The 23,899-nt window shown below is 43.7% G+C and overlaps 1 protein-coding gene across 2 annotated transcripts in view; it reads right to left on the bottom strand.

Moving 5' to 3' along the window:
- The window catches only part of LAYN (layilin), a 45,029-nt gene extending 34,422 nt beyond the window's left edge, over positions 1 to 10,607 (bottom strand). For both annotated transcript variants that reach the window (XM_044278474.1, XM_044278475.1), the window contains exon 1: positions 9,147 to 10,607. In XM_044278474.1, coding sequence (XP_044134409.1) covers positions 9,147 to 9,225 — 79 coding nt within the window. In that variant the 5' untranslated portion in view covers positions 9,226 to 10,607. The remainder of the gene's footprint in view (positions 1 to 9,146) is intronic.
- Positions 10,608 to 23,899: the final 13,292 nt, after the last annotated feature.

Raw genomic sequence — 23,899 nt, 5'->3', positions numbered from 1 at the left:
TTGTTTGGTGCGGAATTGCAACTTGGCCAATTCAATGGAACTTACCGGTAGCTGCAATACCAGACACAGCCCATGGACAGGGGTGGCGCCAAGGCAGTCATGATTTTCTAATCCAGGACAATCCCTTTAAAGGGCAGTGTTGTAGAGCATTATTACAGGGACAGTCACTCTAGCTGGACAGTGAGAATTGCCATAGTGTATAGGTACTGATATGATGATTACATCTACTGTACAGCTGTAGCCCAAAGAAATCTACAGTATTGGAGGAGATTTAGTAAGACTGGTATTTTATATGCCATACACTTAGGGCCTCATGCACACGACAGTTGTTTTTTGCGTCCGCAATTTGTGCATCCGCCCAAAAAAACGGATGTGGCATCCATTTTTTGGGAGGCTCTGTTTTTTTCCACAGATCCCTTGTAATAAATGGGGTACATACTGTATGCATTTTTGATCACTTTTTATTCCATTTTTGGGAGGTGAGGTGGCCAAATAATAGCAATTCTGTCAATGTTTTATTTTTATGTTCACCTTGAGGGGTGAAAAACAAAATAACTTTATTCTGGGGGTCAGTACGATTACAACGATACCAACGTTACCAAGGTGTTTGCTTAGATTAGATAACACAATTCAGAAATATCAGAAAACAGGAGTGTTAACTGTACTCCATTCGTATATATTTTTTAAATGTTTTACTACTAAAATCACTTTTTTATTTAAAAAAATGTTTGCCTCACTGTAGACAGAACTTTTTTTAATTTATTTTATTGGAGCTGTGTTAGGGCTTTTTATACCATTTTTGGGGGAGGTGAGGTAACCAAAAGCAATTCTATCATAGTTTATTTTTTTGCAGCGTTTACAGTGTTGGATAAGTAATGTGATTCTTTTATAGATCAGGTCGTTACAGATAGGGTAATACCAATTATGTGTAATTTTTTATTTATTTTTTTACCAATTATAAATGACTGGATAAGAGAAAAGTGTGATTCCTTTTATTGTGTGAAATTCTTTTTTCTTTTTCTTTTTACATTTTTTGCCAGCTCCCAGGGGACTTGAAAGGCCTCATTGGCTTTCATACATGGCAGATCCAGAGACTTTTGTAAGACCTCTAGTTGCCATTGCAATCATCTTACATGCAGAGGTTGTGGCTTCTAATGGGGGAAGTTTGGCTGTTGTGGAGGTGTATTGCTATTTGGGCCCTGTAGTTGTCACGGTTATGAGGTCCTGTGGTTGTAAAAGTTATAGGGGCCCTGATATTTGCTACAAATTATCATTTCATATTCAGACTTATTGGTACCATTTCTCTAAAAGATGGTCACCAATTTCAGCACACTGGGTCAAAACGGTTCTTTACCACGCCCTATTATTCCTTACTCATTTTCTCTGTCATTTGCAATAAATAGGGGGATAGACACAGTAGAGTCACATTATTATAACCCCGTGTGAAGGATGGACAGCAGCTGGACGGGCTTAGAGTGACTCAATAATGTCCTGGTAGGTATCTGGAGCCATGCTGACTGCAGTACATCCCACAGCTTCTGGAGGGTGCGTGATGAAGGATCCATAGAGCAAACACAATGTTAAACGTGGTCCCACAGACGCTTAATTGGATTCAAATCTGGGGAATTAGGGCTCCAGAGTAGTACTTGGAGGTCTTGGCCATGCTCTTGCAACCAATGTCAGACACTTCTAGCCATGTTAAATGTCACATTGTCTTGCTGGAAGAGTCCATTCCCCCCAGAGAAGACAAAAACCATGTATGGATGTACTTGATCTGTGTAACGCTCCAACGGGTGTGGACCCACTGTGCCACTTACCGGTTTGGCTTTGGGCCAAACTTGGGAGCGGAATCTAAGTGTTCCCCTGGTCTTCACCCTTTATCCCGCTCCAGGATGCGAAAGCTGGTCTTAGCTGGAGGGAAGACACCAGGTTGCTACCGCAAGAATGGTCCCAGTTAAGTGGCAGCTGGCCAAGCAGGCCAGAACGCCCCGATGCAAGCACTGGGGATACAGGCAGGTGGAGCGAGCTGTCGCTAGATGGAAGGAGCAGAGTCATATGAAGCAGAGCTGAGATTGTGATTAAGCAGAGTTGGAGCTGTTAGAACAGCAGAGATGAATAGCTCAGGTGCAGGCGGTGAAACAAGCTGAACAGCAGACAGAGGCGTAGTCGACAATCAGAATCATACACTTTAGAGCAGCGAGGTACAGGAGGATCAGGCAGAGACGAGGTCAGGATACATGCTACAGGCTAAGGTCAGGAGCAGGATAACAACACAGGAACAACGAGCTGGAACCTTCGCTGTAGAAGACTACAATATTGCTCAGGCATCACAGGAAGGGGGAAGCACCCTTATAAAGGTGGTGCCTGGCTGGGATTGGAAAAAAGGTGGAATCAGGGGCGTGCACGAACCCTTAAAGAAACAGGAAGCGTGCGGCTCCTACAAGGTGCATCTGAAGCTGTCACCACCTGCGACAGGAAAGCAGGTCCGGAGTCTGCAGCAGGGAGGAGAAGCCTTGTGTGCAGTTCGACTGAGGTATGGAGTAGAGTTAACACTCCTGTTTTCTGAGATTTCTGAGTTGTGTTATCTAATCTAAGCAAACACCTTCAATTCTTTTCAATGGCTTTTGTCTCAAGATAACGCAATGAGTTAAGAAATTTGAGTTAATAGCTGGAGTGCTAACCCTGCTACATCTGTACATAGCAGGAGGCGCTGCACGCTGGTGGCTGCCAACTGCCATTGTGACAGTATCCCCCCCTCTCATGCCCCTTTTTCTTGGTCCTAAAGTGCTGAAAAAATCTTTTGAGAAGATTCGGAGCATGTACATTTTCCTCCGGCTCCCAGGAACGTTCCTCAGGACCATAATTCTTCCAGTCTACAAGGAAGTACCTCTTGCCACCAACTACCTTGAAATCGAGGATGTTCTGTACTTCAAATTCAGATTCTTCGCCAGTTGGAACGGAAGTAGTGGTGGAGGGGGGTCTGGAAAAGGAGTTGAGGACCAATGGTTTCAGGAGAGATACATGGAAGGAGTTTGGAATCCGGAAGGTAGGAGGCAACCGGAGTTTGTGGTAAACAAGGTTGATGCGCTCTAGGATCTCAAACGGACCCAGAAACCAGGGAGCTTCATGTGGAAGTTCTGGGAGGAAATCCAGACTTTGTCGCCAGGAGAGAACTGAGGAGGTGGTCTACCTCTGGTATCTGCATTCTTCTTCATACGGGTAACAGCCTGAGAGATAGAGTCTTTAGTCTGTCTCCAGATGCTGAGGAAGTCTCTGAATAAAGAATTAGCAGCTGGTACCTCAGAAGATGCAGACGGGTAAAGGAACACGGGGATGAAGTCCATACACTACATAGAAGGGAGAAGAGCCCGTACATTCTCCAGAATGGCTGTTGTAAGAGAATTCCGCCCAAGGCAGGAGCCGAACCCAGTCATCATGCTGAGCAGAGACAAAGTGATGTAGAAGGTTCTCGAAGATCTGGTTAATTCGTTCAACTTGCCCATTAAACTGAGGATGGAAACCAGAAGAGAAATCCAACTTGACCTCAAGTAGCCCACAGAGCGCTTGCCAGAATTTGGAAGTGAATTGTACCCCGCTATCAGACACAATGTGCAGAGGTAGACCATGAAGGCGGAAGATGTGTTCTATAAACAGACAGGCCAATCGATTAGCAGAAGGCAATCCATGAAGCGGAATCAAATGTGCCATCTTGGAAAATCTGTCTACCACTACTTAGATTACGGAACAGCCAGCAGAGGATGGGAGATCTGTGATAAAGTCCATAGCGATGTGCTGCCAGGGGACTTCAGGAATGGGTAACGGTAATAGCAAGCCCGTGGGTTTGGTTCGAGAAGCTTTGTTGCGGGCACAGGAGGTACAGGCAGACACAAACTCCCGGACATCTTTCACTAATAGTGACGGGACAGCAAATCAAGGGTCTTACGCACCCCAGGGTGACCAGCATACTTGGAGCAATGTCCCCAAGAAAGAATTTTCATTCTCTTGGCCTGCGGAACGAAGATCTTCCCAGGAGGAATATCTCTCACATGGACTGGCGCCACAGAAACTAGACAAGATGGTTCTATGATATGTTGAGGTTCTTCAATCTGATCCGCTGGGTCAAAAGAACGGGAAAGTGCATCAGCCTTTACATTTTTATCAGCCAGTCGGAAATGCAAAAGAAAATTGAATCTGGCAAAGAAAAGTGCCCATCGGGCCTGACGAGGTCTTAGACGCTGTGCAGACTGTAGATATGTCAGATTCTTGTGGTCAGTGTATCTCACCACAGGATGCAGAGCCCCCTCCAGAAGGTATCTCCATTCTTCCAAGGACATCTTGATAGCCAGCAGCTCTCTATTGCCGATGGAATAGTTTCTTTCTGCAGAAGAGAAGAGCTTGGAGAAGAAACCACACAAGACAAATCTCCCTTTGGAGATCTTCTGTAGCAGGACGGCACCTGCTCTAATAGAGGAAGCATCCACTTCAAGGAAGTACTGTTTGGAGGTATCCGGATGACGGAGAACAGGAGAAGCGGCAAAGCAGTCTTTGAGATGCAGGAAAGCAGACTCAGGCTTCAGGGGCCCACTTCTTTGCATCTACCCCTTTCTTCATCAGAGCAGAAATAGGAGCTGTGAGGGAAGAGAAGTTTGGGATGAACTGTCTATAGAAGTTGGCAAACCCCAGAAACCTTTGAATGGCAAGGAGACCTTGAAGACGAGGCCAGTTCAGGACGGCTTAGACCTTGTCGGGGGCCATTTGCAGACCAGAGCAGGAAACAATGTATCCCAGGAAGGGTAAGGTGGACAGACACTGCAGCAGGACATCTTGGCGTTCGCTCTGGCATTGTAGCTCTTGGTATAAATCTTGCACCACAGGCTTGGGCTTGCCAGCGGGGTCCATGGCCTAAGCAAACTGTAACGCTCCAACGGGTATGGACCCACTGTGCCACTTACTGGTTTGGCTTTGGGCCAAACTTGGGAGAGGAATCTAAGTGTTCCCCTGGTCTTCACCCTTTATCCTGCCCCAGGATGCGAAAGCTGGTCTTAGCTGCAGGGGAGACACCAGGATGCTACCGCAAGAATGGTCCCGGTTAAGTGGCAGCTGGCCGAGAAGGCCAGAACGCCCCGGTGCAAGTACTGGGGATACAGGCAGGTGGAGCGAGCTGTCGCTGAATGGAAGAAGCGCAGCAGCAGAGTCAGATGAAGCAGAGCTGAGTTGGTGATTAAGTAGTGCTGGAGCTGTTAGAACAGCAGAGATGAATAGCTCAGGTGCAGCCGGTGAAACAAGCTGAACATCAGACAGAGGCGTGGTTGACAATCCGAATCATACACTTTAGAGCAGCGAGGTACAGGAGGATCAGGCAGAGACGAGGTCAGGATACAGGCTAAGGTCAGAAGCAGGATAACAAGACAGGAACAACAAGCTGGAACCTTCGCTGTAGAAAACGACAATATTGCTCAGGCATCACAGGAAGGGCTGGGATTGGAGAGAAGGCGGAAGGAATCAGGGGCGTGCACGAACCCTTAAAGAAACAGGACGCTGCGGCTCCTAGAAGGTGCAACTGAAGCTGTCGCCACCTGCGACAGTGCAGGAAAGAGGGTCCGGAGCCTGCAGCGGAGAGGAGGAGCCTTGTGTGCAGTTCGACTGAGGTACATAGCAGGATGTGCTGCACGCTGGCGGCTACCAACGGCCATTGTTACAATCTGCAAGGATGGATTCAGACCCAAGTTTCTTGAGAGTGCCTTCCACATGGATGAGAGGGCCCAGAATGCCACAAAAACATTCTCCAGACCATGCCGTTGCCACCAGCTTGTGTTCTTCAGGCAATGGTTTCAGGGTGTTTGTTCAATGAAGCACAAACACCCATCTGTTCAATGAAGCACAAAACGTGACTTATCAGAGAAGGCAACCCTCTGCCAATCGGCGGAGGTTCAATTCTGATACTGCTGCGAAAATTGAAGCCATTTCTGTTGATGCAACTTCGTCAGCAGAGGTGCAGTGACCATCTGTCTGCTCCGGAGCCCCATAATGAGTAGGGTTCGCTGAACTGTTGTTTTAGACACACGTCTGATAGCACCTTCAGAATGAATGTTCATCTCTCACATCAATTGCAGTTTCCACATCGCTTAGGCTATTTTCACACTTACGGCAGTGTAATCTGGCAAGCAGTTCCGTCGTCGGAACTGCCTGCCGGATCCGCCGATCTGGATGCGACCGAAAGCATCCGTCTAACAAATGCATTGCAAGAACGGATCCGTCTCTCCGCTTGTCATGCGGACAGACGGATCCGTCTTGTATGTTTTTTCACAGACGGATCCGGCATTCTGGTACTAATACATTTCTATGGGGAAAAATGCCGGATCCGGCATTCAGACAAGTATTCCGTTTTTTTCGCCGGAGATAAAACTGCAGCATGCTGCGGTTTTATCTTTTGCCTGATCAGTCAAAATGACTGAACTGAAGACATCCTGATGCATCCTGAACGGATTACTCTCCATTCAGAATGCATGGGGATATGCCTGATCAGTTCTTTTCCGGTATAGAGCCCCTGTGACGGAACTCAGCGCCGGAAAAGAAAAACGCTAATGTGAAAGTACCTTTATTCACATTTGTCCACTCACAATACACTTTCACCACAGCAGCATGCAAACAGTTAAAAAAATAGCACAGTTTCAGAAATACCTCCACCCTTGTCCCAAAAGCCAATAATCATCCCCTTTTTCAATCCCCTTTGACCTGTGACAGCAATGAGGGATATGTGTGCAGACAGCCTGTGACACACCTTGTAGACCCACCAAGTCACCTCTCCGCACAAGACTTCCTTCATGAGCTACGTGCTGCCAACATTGAAAGTAGGAAGTGGTCATAATAATGGGACTCGACTGTGTACGCAAAATTCTATAATATGCAGCATATGGCAGATGAATCCATTCAGTGGTTCTCCAACCCCCAGCATGCCCTGACAGATGAAGGCTAGAGAGCGACAAGTCAGAGGCCACCGGAATAAGGATTGATGATCCCTATGCTGCAATACAGCTAGTCCTCAGGACACAGGAGGTGCACAGATGGTGGCGGTGTACTACAGAGCAGTATCTTCTGTATTCTCGGGGTGATATAGACATTATACTGCTCCTCAGTTCACCGCTTGTGTGAATGTCACAGTATTCTTTACCATGAGATGTTTAGCTCCTTTGTGAGCAGAAAGGACGATCTTCCCTTCCAAATACCCAAAGACATTTTTCAGAACATTTAAGTCTTTTCAGAAGATAAAACAGGAAGCTCACTTTATTAATACATTTCTTTCAAGGGCAAGAGTTCAGCAGACGAATAAAAGATCCTTTTAGCTGTGAAAAACCACTGACTGAATACAATGCGCCAGTTCAGAGACTTGTCTGCTTAATGCATCTTAGATTATGGGTTCCCCAGAGACACTGATTGTTGGGGTCCCCTCTGTTATAATGCTCCGGCAATCAACTATTATCACTTAGGATATCTGATGCTAAAGTTGTGGTTCTTAAGCTGCCGAGAAGCAAAGCATTGTGGCCTCCTAAGGAAATGAGTAGGTTTTCTGTGGATGCTGCCAGCCCTCCAGGGCAAGGGGGGCACCTGATGCTGTTCTCCGTACTGGCTAATAAGGGGGGATCCTAAGATGGGGTCTCTTCCCAGTTCAATATGTCTTAGACAATTATAAGGAATTCTGTATAATAACTGCTTAAAGTACTTTACTATATATTATTTGTTTGAAATTAATGGTAGATAGATAAGACATACAGCAGATAGAAGGAGAGATACATAGATAGATAGATAGATAGACAAGTAGATAGATAGATAGACAAGTAGATAGATAGATACGTAGATAGGAGATAGATAGATAGATTATGAGCCCCATTGGGGACAGCTTGATGCTAATGTCTGTAAAGCACATGTGGAATATAGCAGCGCTATATAAGTGCGTATAATAAAATAAATAAATAGATACATAGATAGATAATAGAGGACAGATGATTGATAGATAGATAGATAGATAGATAGATAGATAGATACGTAGATAGGAGATAGATAGATAGATAAATAGGCAGAGATAGATAGATAGATAGATAGATAGATAGATAGATGATAGATAGATAGATACGTAGATAGGAGATAGATAGATAAATAGGCAGAGATAGATAGATAAATAGGCAGAGATAGATAGCTAAGTAGATAGATAGATAGATAGATAGATTAGATTATGAGCCCCATTGGGGACAGCTTGATGCTAATGTCTGTAAAGCACATGTGGAATATAGCAGCGCTATATAAGTGCGTATAATAAAATAAATAAATAGATACATAGATAGATAATAGAGGACAGATGATTGATAGATAGATAGATACGTAGATAGGAGATAGATAGATAAATAGGCAGAGATAGATAGATAAATAGGCAGAGATAGATAGCTAAGTAGATAGATAGATAGATAGATAGATAGATAGATTAGATTATGAGCCCCATTGGGGACAGCTTGAGGCGAATGTCTGTAAAGCACATGCGGAATATAGCAGCGCTATATAAGTGTGTATAATAAAATAAATAAATAGATAGATAGATAGATAATAGAGGACAGATGATTGATAGATAGATACGTAGATAGGAGATAGATAGATAGATAGATAAATAGGCAGAGATAGATAGATAGATAGATAAATAGATAGATTGATTATGAGCCCCATTGGGGACAGCTTGAGGCGAATGTCTGTAAAGCACATGCGGAATATAGCAGCGTTATATAAGTGTGTATAATAAAATAAATAGATAGATAGATAATAGAGGACAGATGATTGATTGATAGATAGATAGATATCAGCATACATTTCCAGTCATAGAGACAAAAGATCCATAAATACACAAAATAAATTACCCCACGCTCTCGATGGTGCACAGCGCAATTCCTCAGTCCCGGCATACAGCAGTTTTGTATTATTTTTACAGTAATAATTACCCAATAAAAGTCCACACTATGACAGTCTAAGCATCGGGCAGAAATAGGACTGAAGAAGTATATGTGTAAATTGTAAAATGCCACTGCAACTATCTGTCTGAATACAGCAGGTCATTCATGTCATGTTCATGGGGTAATCATATTTCATATCTGTATGGTACTCACCGCTCTGCAGCCTTGTTCCTCGACAGGAGTGGAAGTAGACTAAGACAATAGTGACAAGAGCTTTGACAAGATCCATCATGTTATCGGCCACTTTCACAGAGGCTTGTGTGTAGAAGGTGTCCAGAAGAAGCAGGTGGAGAGCAGTGATCTTCAGAGCCTCCAGATGTGCGGTGTGGGCAGCTCATCCTCTGGGAATCCCTGGATTGACCGTGATCTGGAGAGCAGTGTGCCCACTATCCCCAGCACCGAATAAAGAGAACTCCTCTGTACGGTGATCAATACAAGTCGATGTGACACATTGCTGGAGGGGCAGGATTCAGCCTCAGCCAAACCAATCCAGGCGGCAGGTTGATTTCTGCTTCATTAGAGTAAAAACTTGTCAGGAATCCCATAGCTGAGCACTGTCATATTAATTACTTGAAAGCAGCGACTTCTTAAAACCCTGCAGATTGATTCTTGTTACCACTTACCAGCAGCTCCGAGGAGTAGCTGACATACACTATATACCAGATAACTCCGCTCTAGGATCCCAGACTATACTGTAATCTCGGAACAGGTTGAAGAAGATGAATTCAGGAACCCTATTCCATGATGGAAATCTATTGATTCTATTGCAGTTATCAATGCTCAGACTATTGATTCCTGGAAGATAGGGCCTTAAATCTGAAGACGTTCCTGGAAATTAGGCCAAAAACATTGGACAAAACATTAATTTGCTGATAAATTGATCCATAAAATGGGTCTGTAGTCGATTACGCCAGAAAAATGTTGAAAAATTGCATTAAGAATCACGCTGTCTCTGGTTTGTCTTAACATAAATCAAGATACAGAAACCTAAACGTTCAGCTCTGCTACATCTTAGGTCTGGGTGATTACTATAATTACTACAGCCCTCTGAGCTGTTTTCTAGTAATGATATTACAAGCCGCTGATGCAAAATGATCTGCCCCTCTAACAAGATAAGCCGCTAGTCATTAAATCATCACATCCTCAGAAGAGAGGGGATAAATCTTGAGGCAGTTATTGATTCTCCAGGCCTCCTTAGCATTTACAAAAAGTGAACATTTTTCTTTCTGCCCTGGGCTGTGTCAGCAGAAAGCTGCAGCGAGCAGACAGGCCGTTAACTTTTCTCTAGTAGTTTCTCTGTGGAAAACTTACTCAGCATAAATGTCCATGAACGTGAAGCTTCGGGGGGTGCGAGAAGCCCACACTTGTTCCGAAATCCTAAGAAAGAGAGAAGTTAGGAGCTTGGCCCAGGGCCGGCGGTCAGCAGATCTCCTGCAGAGTGCGGTAGGAAGCAGGAGGACCGCTGAATGTCTCTGCACCCAGCAATCCTCTCTTTTTCTATCTTTGGCTGAGTGTATTCATAAGCTTCAACACTATTTCCTTTTTCCCCTTCTGCAGAGAGATGACTGCGGAGACGAGCCAGAAAGCAGCGCAGATCATCCTGCTGTTTATAAACCGGCGAGATGGAAAAGTGAAAGAAGCTATTCATGGAGTCTGGTCAACATACTTGCTCAGTTTTTTAACTGGCAGAACTTCTTAAAGAAGAACTCCTTCTATTTTAGATAGGACACATATGTTTCTACATAGTAGTGAATATTTAGGGAATATCAAAGAGGGTTCTTTTGGGTCCTAATTTTGAAGAACTATAATAATATTTATTTATATAGCGCCACCATATTCCACAGCGCTTTACAAATTCATAGGGTTCATGTACAAAACAAAAGTAACTGGCTAATATACAACTGAAACACTAGGAGTCAGGGCCCTGCTCGCAAGAGCTTACAATCTATGAGAAACTGGGGTAACACATAAGGTAGTTGATTGTGATAAGTAGGATTCTATGAAAGTAGTGGTGAAGGCTGATCTGCTTCAGATTTGGGACTACTAGAGGATCGAGTTCAGGCCAGAGGAGTTGGCGGGGGAGAGGTTTACTTGGGGAATAGTCATTTTAGGTAGCTTGATAAGCCTGCCTGAAAAGATGTGTTTTTAAGGCACGTTTGAAGGTAGGGAAGTTGTGAATTGACCTGATAGTCCGGGGCAGAGTACTCCAGAGAGTAGGTGCAGCTCGAGAAAAGTTTTGAAGACCGGCGTGAGAGGTACGACTTATGGAGGTTATTAATCTTAGATCGCTAACAGAACGGAGAGCACGAGTAGGGTGGTGGATGGAAATGGGGGAGCAGATGTATGGAGGTGCAGCACTATGGAGAGCTTTGTGGGTGAGGGTGAGAACTTTGAACTGTATTCTGTGGTGGATGGGCAACCAGTGAAGTGACTGGCACAGACTAGTAGCATCAGTGTAGCAGGTGCGGGTGGATAGATAGATGAGCCTGGCTACAGCATTTAGGATATACTAAAGGGGGAGAGTTTAGTGAGAGGGAGACTGATTAGCAATGAGTTGCAGTAGTCAAGACGAGAATGAATCAAGGCAACAACAAGAGTTTTTTTCCATTTCCACCGTAAGAAAAGGATAGTTTCTGGCGATATTCATGAGGTGCAGACGACAAGAGTGTGCAAGTGATTGAATATGGAGAACAAAAGAAAGATCTGAGTCAAACGTGGCCCCAAGACGGCAGGCATGTTGCACAGAAGTTATGATAGTACTGCAGACCGAAATTGAAATATCAAGTTTAGGTGAGTTAGTAGATCAGGGAAAGACAAGAATTTCAGTTTTTGAGAGGTTCAGCTTTAGATATAGAGAGGACATGATGTAAGAGACAGCTGCCAGACAGTTACTGGTGTTTTGGAGTAAAGCAGGGTTGATGTCAGGGGATGAAGTGTATAGTTGGGTATAGTCAGCATAGAGATGGTACCGAAAGCCAAATCTACTTATAGTCTGTCCGATGCTGTGTAGCGAGAGAAGAGTAGAGGACCTAGTACTGAGCCCTGAGGAACGCCAACATCAAGAGGAAGAGGAGGAGAAGAAGAGCCAGCGAATTATACACTAAAGGAGTGGCCAGAGAGATAGGAAGAGAACCAAGAGAGAGCAGTGTCCTTAAGGCCAATTAAGTGGAGCATGGTGAGGAGGAGTTTATGGTCTACAGTATCAAACGCTGTAGAGAGATCCAGAAGAAACAGTAGAGAATAGTCACCATTTTTTTTGCTGTGAGGAGATCATTAGACACTTTAGTAAGGGCAGTTTCTGTAGAGTGAAGAGGGCGAAAGGCAGAACTATCCTCAAACTACTATGTGAAGATAGGAAGAGGGTATTGAAATCAGTCCTTAGCAAGCTGTTCCTCTAAGGCCATCAGATATAAGGTAGTACACCTGGTACCATTAGAGGCAGAGTCTACTAAGAGCTCATTTGCATACCTTCTTCCCAGAATTTCACAGGAGTATTGCTTGGCCTATAAGACTCCTCACGCATTTGGTGCTCTCCATAAGGAGATATAGTATCCTCTGACATGTGAAACTAGATTGTGCAGTTACTGGAATAGTTAGAAAGTAGTTATTTTGTATTTTTTTTTCAGGATGGGATCTCATTTTTGTGGAGTCTGCTAGGGGTAAGAAGATGAGAAGAAGTTGCGGCTGCAATTTTTTTACATGCTTCTGTTTCCCCTTCTATTCTAATGTATTTCACTCTGGCTAGCATATGCCAGCACTTTATGATCAGTGGGATCCAACCTCTGAGAACTAAGGGTATTCAGTGCTTTTGCGCTGAGCCGTTTTTACAGTGAATGGGCAGACTGCAGTTCCCTGCACAGCGGAGTGGATGGGAGTGCCACTGTGCAGGGGAAGACTATGCTATCTCAGTGCTGCTTACACCATATTCTCACGGTTGCCCCTTTAGGGGGCATTCACACGACTGTACAGTCATGTGAAAAAATTAGGACACCCTTTGAAAGCATGTGGTTTTTTGTAACATTTTTAATAAAAGGTTATTTCATCTCCGTTTCAACAATACAGAGAGATTAAAGTAATCCAACTAAACAAAGAAAACTGAAGAAAAGTATTTTCAAGATCTTCTGTAAATGTCATTCTACAAAAATGCCTATTCTAACTGAGGAAAAAGATAGGACACCCTTGCCCCTAATAGCGAGTGTTACCTCCTTTGGCTGAAATAACTGCAGTGAGACGGTTCTTGTAGCCATCTACCAGTCTTCGACATCGGTCTGAGGAAATTTTACCCCACTCCTCAATGCAGAACTTTTTCAGCTGTGAGATGTTTGAGGGGTTTCTTGCACGTACAGCCCTTTTCAAGTCACCCCACAGCATCTCAATGGGATTCAAATCTGGACTTTGACTTGGCCATTCCAGGACTCTCCATTTCTTCTTTTTCAGCCAATCTTTGGTTGATTTACTAGTATGTTTTGGGTCATTGTCATGTTGCATGGTCCAGTTCCGCTTCAGCTTTAATTTTCTAACTGATGGTCTCACATGTTCTTCAAGCACCTTCTGATACACAGTAGAATTCATCGTGGATTCTATGATGGTGAGCTGACCAGGTCCTGCTGCAGCAAAGCAGCCCCAAACCATGACACTTCCACCTCCATGCTTCACAGTTGGTATGAGGTTCTTTTCTTGGAATGCTGTGTTTGGTTTACGCCAAACATGTCCTCTGCTGTTGTGTCCAAATAATTCAATTTTGGACTCATCTGTCCAAAGAACATTATTCCAGAAGTCCTGGTCTTTGTCAACTTTATCTCTGGCAAATGTCAGTCTGGCCTCGATGTTTCTCTTGGAAAGCAAAGGTTTCCTCCTTGCACACCTCCCATGCAAGTTAAACTTGTACAGTCTCTTTCTGATTGTAGAGGCATGTACTTCTACATCAACAGTAGCCAGAGCCTGCTGTAGTTCTCGAGATGACACTTTAGGGTTTTTGGAGACCTCTTTTAGCATCTTGCGGTCTGCTCTTGGGGTGAACTTGCTGGGGCGACCAGTCCTGGGCATGTTGGCAGTTGTTTTGAAAGCCCTCCACTTGTAGACTATCTTCCGGACAGTGGAATGGCTGATTTCAAAATCTTTTGAGATCTTTTTAAATCCCTTCCCAGACTCATAGGCTGCTACAATCTTTTTTCTGAAGTCCTCTGACAGCTCTTTTGCTCTCACCATGGTGCTCACTCTCACTTCAACAGTCAGGAGCACACCAAACTAAATGTCTGAGGTTTAAATAGGGCAAGCCTCATTCAACATGCAGAGTAACGATCTACTAATTATGTGCACCTGGTGTGATATACCTGTGTGAGATCTGAGCCAATTTAAGAGGGAATACATGTGAGGGTGTCCTATCTTTTTCCTCAGTTAGAATAGGCATTTTTGTAGAATGACATTTACAGAAGATCTTGAAAAGACTTTTCTTCAGTTTTCTTTGTTTAGTTGGATTACTTTAATCTCTCTGTATTGTTGAAACGGAGATGAAATAACCTTTTATTAAAAATGTTACAAAAAACCACATGCTTTCAAAGGGTGTCCTAATTTTCTCACATGACTGTATGTATTTTGTGGTCCGAAAAACACAGACCACGGACCTATTGAAATAAATATGTCTGCAAAAAAAGCAATGCAACACTGGTATCATCTGTATTTTGTGGTTCTGAGTTTTGCGGACCACAAAATACATATGGTCGTGTGTACCCTAAATAGTGATAATTTATAGTTGCATCTATTTATTTTTCATCACCCATATATGCAGGCAAATGCCACCAAAAAGAGATACACAAAAAATACCTAGCAGTAACAAGGCCTCTCTATAAGGCACCACTATAGAGCTCTCAGTAGTAATAAGGCCCCTTATAGTGCTTCAGTAGTTATAATGGCTGCAGAATTTATAATGCCCCCTGTAGTGCCCTAGTATTTATAATGCCCCCTGTAGTAGCCCTGCTATTTATTATGTCCCCTGTAGTGGACCCAGTATTTATAATGCCTTCCTGCCGTTATAAAACCCTGTAGTGCCCCATGTATTATAATGCTCCATGTAGTGCCAGTATGTATAATACCTCCTCACAATGTTGCAGCTTGTAATGCCCCCCTTTAGTGCTCCCCCTGTAGTGCTTCTGACTTGTGGACTGAGTTGATGCGTCCTGGTGCAGATGGTCATGATGACATTACTGAAACCTTCTGGGTGGTGCGATGACGGGGAACGCCTGCATCAGGATATCATCGTGCAGCCTGAGATCCGGCACAGGAAGATTGTGATAATGTCATCGTGACCTCCTGTGCAATTCTTCTGCCTCATAGACTTCAGGCCTAGTGGCCTCTGGCCTATGAGGTTAAATAGCAGGGACGGAAGCCATAGGCCCCTGTGCTTTACCATAAACAGCTGCCCCCTATAGTGGCTGGTTGGCTGCTGCCTGAGTTGAGATGCTCATTTCGCCTCATAGCTGATTCGACTTGCATTAAAGAGGACGTTTCATGGGTCTGAACATTGTAAGATAACTATCTGGACAGCACCCAGGGATCTCACTGCACTTACTATTATTCCTTGGCGGCGCTCCGTTCACCCGTTACCTTCTCCCGCACTGTATGGTAATTGCTACTATCGGTTCACCAGGGAGGAGTCTGCCCTGTTTCTCCCTGGGCGTTCCTTCTCCCTGGCTGTGAGCTCTGCTCTGCGATTGGACAGCGTTACAGCCAGGGAGAAGGAACGCCCAGGGAGAAACAGGGCAGACTCCTCCCTGGTGAACCGGTAGTAGCAATTACCATACAGCACGGGAGAAGGTAACGGGGCCACATCCGGCGAACAAAGCGGTGCCCAGTGGTAATAGTCAGTGCAGTGAGATCCCTGGGCGCCACTCTACATGTCCAGATAGTTATCTTACAATGTTCGGACGCATGAAAGGTCCTCCCTCTTTAATATTAACCTTCTAACATTATCTGGTAATACCACCATTTTTTGGGTTCCAAAAAGCATTAAACATTTGACCTGGCCTTTCTGCAAAAATTACAAAGGCCTATTTTTCACTGGTAATCATAAGGTTTATCCAAGTAGGAGAAGTAGGAACTCTATTAGACATCTTAAATCTGAAAACTATGTTCTTATCACACATTAAAGCTCTAACAATCATCCCAGAATTATATTTTGTAATATAGGCATATTATGATTGTGCACACACAGAACACAATGGGCCACAAGGGGTACTCTGGCATTCACAGCACCCGTGACATTGGATGTAACTCTAAAGGGGAATTCTGCTTCCACAGTCACTTTCACGCTCACCTTACGCATTAGCTACCAAGAAGTGAAGCGACCACCAAGCATGGCCGAACACAACGCTGTCAAAACCTTCAGTATGATCAATGGAGTGCCCCAGATACAAATGCACAGCACTCACAGGCATGCATTGCATTCTACCATACGACAGGCACTACAGCCTTCTATAGTAAAATGAGAAAGCAGTACTTAGAGGGGGTGGGTAGGTTTAGAGCAGCAAGGAACAAATTTAAGATTTAACATACAGAAAGGCACAGGGCTAAAAGGTTACAAAAGGATGGCAAAATAATAAATCGCATAACAATTCGATCGGTGAGGAATCCATGGCAGGAGAGCAGCTGAAAGTTGACTAGACCTTCAACTAGGTGTATCTCAGGGATCTGACCATCTGTGGTTTACATTATGACATTTTTAAACGGTCTTAGCCGGGCCCCCTTCATCTTTCTCATAGTGATGTGACAGTAGGCTAATTATATGCAACATATGGAAAGTTGTATGGCACAATTCCAATTTGAGCCAAAACTACTTGTAGGTACCTTTGTGAAGAATAATATGACCAGCAGGGTTTACAGGATATTTCTACCAACCCAGGCATACTAAACACAAATATGAAATATTAATCCTTTCAACCAATATGTAATTCGATAGGTTTCCAAAGGCTGAAAATCCTGGGACTTTAGACCAAAGAAGCGCCCACATTCCTTGATCATAAGAACACAAGTTACTTATTACAAAACATGAATTATGACAAGGCTGTTTTTGAAGTGTATCTTCTGGTCAATGGATGTATACAGCACTATTCACAAGAACTAGGTGGACTGGAGATGTACCGTCTGTGGCATGTATTAATTCCATTCCCTTGGAAATCAGACCAATTTGGCCTTTTGTCTGCACACAACTTTAATTGACCCTTCCCCAGTGTCCAATAATTTCTCATCTGTTCCAGGAAGATGGCATCAGAAATCATAACTAGATAAATCTGCCAAGAGGCATAGGATTGTCACCAATAGAACTTCTGTTTGATGCACTGCACTGAGAGTACATGTGTCACTTCCAATACAGATTAAGTTTTGGAGGTGCATTAAGTCCGCAGCCTCCTGGCAGCACTTTAGACAGTTATCTGTGGATCTGATCTGTGTTTCGAACAAAAAACTATAGTGCAATCTATGAACTATGTGCTAATGAGAAACAATCTATGAAGCATTAGAAGAAATCATACCCAACGACATGTAAATTATTCCTGACATCCTTTTGCTACTTATCCAAGCAGCCAAAAGTGAAACTACCACAAATATTATTGATAAATATAGATTATATCTTCTTTATATTATCGCTACTACACTGTGCCTCAACTAAGTAGTTGAAAATAGGAAAACTCAGAGAGGAGCCCCTTTTGTTCCCATAAAGTAGTGTCAACATATTGCATTAATCCAAAAGAGCTTTCTCGTTGTAACTCTAATGGAATAAGTGAAAATTGTGCTTGTGCTACTACAACCTAATTGCCCTACTTCCAATAATTCAAGATCAGTGACTTTCCAATGAACCTGTCAGGAGATTCAATTTAGGCACAAATAAATTTGACCCAAATCGAAAGTGCTCTAATTGCCCTGAAAAGTTGTGTAGAATACTTTAAGGTCCTATAGGACTCATATTTTTACTCTCTTGTCTTCCTCTCTTTTTAATTTTTTTCTATGGTTATTTGTACACAATTGTGCAACCTCTGCGGCAAAACTGCCGGTGATGCTGGAAATATGCTTATTAACTGTGGAAGCTTTTCAACAGGTTTTTGGAATAAAGGTTGGCTCCTGCAGATAAGAAAGGACCATCCGTAGGCTTCCCTCTTTACAAATAAGATGGGTAGTGATAGCATCTACAATTTTAAAAATCTTTACAGAAAACCAAACTGGACTATTAGCACAACAAACAATATGTGGGGCAAAACAACCATTTTAACCAATGAAACTCTAGATGTCATAGATGAGGTGAGGCATTTCCACATCTTCTGCTTCTCCCTCAGTCTGTGGACAATCATCAGAGGGCAGAGACCAGGATCTAGGTGGACCATTACAGACTGCTACAATTAGCTAGATCTGAAAAATAACTAAACTTATCAAGTACCTGTATAACAATGGAAAGGAAAGCCAAAGTATTTCCCAAGAAAAAGGAGTAGATTATTTGCATATAATGATATTATTTCTTCACCCTGTCATTATTTAAATCCACTGATCTTTCGATCATTCCCCATTATGATGGCCAATGGTTCAACTGCTAAAGAAAATACAAGGGGCAATGGGACAACTGTCTCATTACCTGCATTAGTTTAAATATAGTGGACGTTTAGTGGACGTTTGCGTTCTGAGTCCACTCTAGCTAATGGTAATTGTTGATTCTCACAAATCCCTATACAAATGGTTACTGACCATTTCACTGAAAAAGGAAAGGTAACAGTCACACTGAAACACCAACCTGTGAGGACTCAGTGTTGCCCTTTCTTTGTGGAAACCACTAGAAGAACCTCCTGGTGGCCTAACATCGACCTACTGATTCCTGTTGTTAAGCCAATGTAGATCAAGATTTTCTATTTGGACACCACTGGTTTAAAGGCTGTTGCAACAAACCTGATATGGCATGGTAGGTGGAAGGGGATTCAAACATTCACCCAGCTCCCAGTATTTGTCTGCATCCAGTTGTCCTCTATTATTGTACATATTTAACACCAAACGTTAAACTAACCACATAAGCAAACAAGTCACCACAATTTTACAAACAATTAAAAGGAAATTACAAAACCAATGAAAGCAAATTAAATGCATCAGCTTGGAACGGTTTACAAAGCCCTTTCCATCAAACCACAGTGAGAGTCAGATGGAGAAGATGCAGAACAGTTGTGAGTCTTCCCAAAAAGAATCCAAAGGCTCACTGACAACTCATTCAGGAAGTCACCAAATCCCAAAAGAACATTTAAAGAACTGCAAACCTCTATCAGTGTTCATGACTGTACAATAGGAAAGAGGCAGGGTATAAATCTGATTCATGGAAGAGTAGGAAGGAGGAAGCCACTGCCAAGAGCAACATTCATCTCACACTAGTTAATACGGCATGACAATGACTGAAAATAGTCTACATCTATTTTGCAAAGAAGCAGCATTTTTTGGATTGGCTTTGACAAAGTTGATTTTAACCCTATAGAAATGATTTGACAGAATTTCATAACTTTAAAACTAGTCTCGTATATGGTTTAAACAAAAGCTTCTTTCTGGGAATTAACAATGATCGCCTATCTGAAAAACCTATCCTACCCCGTGGAACAAAGAGGTAGTAGGGACAGTCAGATATGTAGGCACTACATTGAAGGAACAGCTGTGCCTCTGCTGACCAGGGCTGGTTTAGGGGCCTATTGATGGCCTATCTTAAGCATGGAAAATCCTAACTAATAATGTTTTATAAAGTGTACCTCCAGTGGAAAATAAAAACTCTGCAGTGCTCTTAGATCTCTGTGTGCAAATGCTAAACTTTTGTGAAACCGTTCCCTTTAAAGCAATCTATTTTTGCTGTGGGGCTCTCTTTCTAATGCACACAGGCTTCTGCATGATTTTTTGAAAGCCAAAACCAGGAATGAATTAAAAAAAGAGTTGAAGTTGTATTTGTCCTTTATATTTTCCTCCCTTTTATGATCCACTCCAGATTTTGGCTTCCAATACTACAGTGCCTTGCAAAAGTATTCACCCCCTTGACTTTTTTCATATTTTGTTACATTACAGTCTTAAGTTCAATTTTTTTTAATCAAAATTTTATGTGTCGGATCAGAACACAATAGTCTAAATTAGTGAAAATAAGAAAAATCTATAAATAAAACTATTGTTTAGAAATAGAAAACAGAAAATTAGCATGTGCGTATGTATTCACCCCCTTTATTAGGAAGACCATAAAAAGCTCTGATGCAACCAATTACCTTCAGAAGTCACATAATTAGTGAAATTATGTTCACCTATGTGGATCTAATGTCACGGAAGGTGTACAGGAAACAAAACAATGCACAATGAATATATGACTCACTGGATCCAAAACTAAGGAACAAAAGGGAGACCCCTGCATCAGACCTGGCTCTTTCCCTGTCTGCTCAGCCTATGCGAAAATCCCAATGGTGGATGATCGCATATCCACGTACCTCGACTATATACCACACGGAGAGAAAAATGCACCAAACAGATATAACACTGACTATGCTGGCAAGACATAAGTAAAGGTATTAAAAGCTGAGACTTTTGCCAATATGTTCCAGTCATGGATATATCGGAGCCCAACATGCACCACGTCACGGTTCTCAGCATGGCAAGGGGTCCTAACCGCTGCTCTAACTGTGGTGTGAACATGGTCTGATGGTGATGTAGTTCAGCTCGCAGCCAAGCTCCCCCACAAATGCCCAGCATGAATACTGAGTAGTACTATGTGAACGGAACCAGGCCGCGAGCCACACCCACACCAGACCATGTGTTGGAGGTTACCAGGTGCAAAAAAAGTGTTAGAATGCCAAGTAGGGCAAACGCACTCAAATCTAACAAGTCAGAAGCAAAAAAACAAAAAATATATAGTGGCAATTCTGGAGGAGCTGCCAAACCCCCGACACTGTGGCGTGTCTTCAATTGGGGGAGCAGCCCGACCGCATGTGGACCGCAGTAATCGACTAACCCCAGCAAAATATGCATACAATGGAGGATATCGGCGCGGTCCACATGCACCACAAGAGCAAACTACACAAAATGTAGCAATCATATAATACACGGAGAGAAAAATGCACCAAACAGATATAACACTGACTATGCTGGCAAGACATAAGTAAAGGTATTAAAAGCTGAGACTTTTGCCAATATGTTCCAGTCATGGATATATCGGAGCCCAACATGCACCACGTCACGGTTCTCAGCATGGCAAGGGGTCCTAACCGCTGCTCTAACTGTGGTGTGAACATGGTCTGATGGTGATGTAGTTCAGCTCGCAGCCAAGCTCCCCCACAAATGCCCAGCATGAATACTGAGTAGTACTATGTGAACGGAACCAGGCCGCGAGCCACACCCACACCAGACCATGTGTTGGAGGTTACCAGGTGCAAAAAAGTGTTAGAATGCCAAGTAGGGCAAACGCACTCAAATCTAACAAGTCAGAAGCAAAAAAAAAAAAAAAATATATAGTGGCAATTCTGGAGGAGCTGCCAAACCCCCGACACTGTGGCGTGTCTTCAATTGGGGGAGCAGCCCGACCGCATGTGGACCGCAGTAATCGACTAACCCCAGCAAAATATGCATACAATGGAGGATATCGGCGCGGTCCACATGCACCACAAGAGCAAACTACACAAAATGTAGCAATCATATAATACACGGAGAGAAAATGCACCAAACAGATATAACACTGACTATGCTGGCAAGACATAAGTAAAGGTATTAAAAGCTGAGACTTTTGCCAATATGTTCCAGTCATGGATATATCGGAGCCCAACATGCACCACGTCACGGTTCTCAGCATGGCAAGGGGTCCTAACCGCTGCTCTAACTGTGGTGTGAACATGGTCTGAATGGTGATGTAGTTCAGCTCGCAGCCAAGCTCCCCCACAAATGCCCAGCATGAATACTGAGTAGTACTATGTGAACGGAACCAGGCCGCGAGCCACACCCACACCAGACCATGTGTTGGAGGTTACCAGGTGCAAAAAAAGTGTTAGAATGCCAAGTAGGGCAAACGCACTCAAATCTAACAAGTCAGAAGCAAAAAAAACAAAAAATATATAGTGGCAATTCTGGAGGAGCTGCCAAACCCCCGACACTGTGGCGTGTCTTCAATTGGGGGAGCAGCCCGACCGCATGTGGACCGCAGTAATCGACTAACCCCAGCAAAATATGCATACAATGGAGGATATCGGTGCGGTCCACATGCACCACAAGAGCAAACTACACAAAATGTAGCAATCATATAATACACGGAGAGAAAAATGCACCAAACAGATATAACACTGACTATGCTGGCAAGACATAAGTAAAGGTATTAAAAGCTGAGACTTTTGCCAATATGTTCCAGTCATGGATATATCGGAGCCCAACATGCACCACGTCACGGTTCTCAGCATGGCAAGGGGTCCTAACCGCTGCTCTAACTGTGGTGTGAACATGGTCTGATGGTGATGTAGTTCAGCTCGCAGCCAAGCTCCCCCACAAATGCCCAGCATGAATACTGAGTAGTACTATGTGAACGGAACCAGGCCGCGAGCCACACCCACACCAGACCATGTGTTGGAGGTTACCAGGTGCAAAAAAAGTGAACTACATCACCATCAGACCATGTTCACACCACAGTTAGAGCAGCGGTTAGGACCCCTTGCCATGCTGAGAACCGTGACGTGGTGCATGTTGGGCTCCGATATATCCATGACTGGAACATATTGGCAAAAGTCTCAGCTTTTAATACCTTTACTTATGTCTTGCCAGCATAGTCAGTGTTATATCTGTTTGGTGCATTTTTCTCTCCGTGTATTATATGATTGCTACATTTTGTGTAGTTTGCTCTTGTGGTGCATGTGGACCGCGCCGATATCCTCCATTGTATGCATATTTTGCTGGGGTTAGTCGATTACTGCGGTCCACATGCGGTCGGGCTGCTCCCCCAATTGAAGACACGCCACAGTGTCGGGGGTTTGGCAGCTCCTCCAGAATTGCCACTATATATTTTTTTGTTTTTTTGCTTCTGACTTGTTAGATTTGAGTGCGTTTGCCCTACTTGGCATTCTAACACTTTTTTTGCACCTGGTAACCTCCAACACATGGTCTGGTGTGGGTGTGGCTCGCGGCCTGGTTCCGTTCACATAGTACTACTCAGTATTCATGCTGGGCATTTGTGGGGGAGCTTGGCTGCGAGCTGAACTACATCACCATCAGACCATGTTCACACCACAGTTAGAGCAGCGGTTAGGACCCCTTGCCATGCTGAGAACCGTGACGTGGTGCATGTTGGGCTCCGATATATCCATGACTGGAACATATTGGCAAAAGTCTCAGCTTTTAATACCTTTACTTATGTCTTGCCAGCATAGTCAGTGTTATATCTGTTTGGTGCATTTTTCTCTCCGTGTATTATATGATTGCTACATTTTGTGTAGTTTGCTCTTGTGGTGCATGTGGACCGCGCCGATATCCTCCATTGTATGCATATTTTGCTGGGGTTAGTCGATTACTGCGGTCCACATGCGGTCGGGCTGCTCCCCCAATTGAAGACACGCCACAGTGTCGGGGGTTTGGCAGCTCCTCCAGAATTGCCACTATATATTTTTTTTGTTTTTTTGCTTCTGACTTGTTAGATTTGAGTGCGTTTGCCCTACTTGGCATTCTAACACTTTTTTTGCACCTGGTAACCTCCAACACATGGTCTGGTGTGGGTGTGGCTCGCGGCCTGGTTCCGTTCACGTAGTACTACTCAGTATTCATGCTGGGCATTTGTGGGGGAGCTTGGCTGCGAGCTGAACTACATCACCATCAGACCATGTTCACACCACAGTTAGAGCAGCGGTTAGGACCCCTTGCCATGCTGAGAACCGTGACGTGGTGCATGTTGG

This window comes from Bufo gargarizans, chromosome 2 (genome assembly GCF_014858855.1).
Source record: "Bufo gargarizans isolate SCDJY-AF-19 chromosome 2, ASM1485885v1, whole genome shotgun sequence".
Taxonomy (NCBI): Eukaryota; Metazoa; Chordata; class Amphibia; order Anura; family Bufonidae; genus Bufo; species Bufo gargarizans.
The sequence above is the reverse complement of the archived record's forward strand: the minus strand, read 5'-3'. Positions and strand labels throughout refer to the sequence as shown.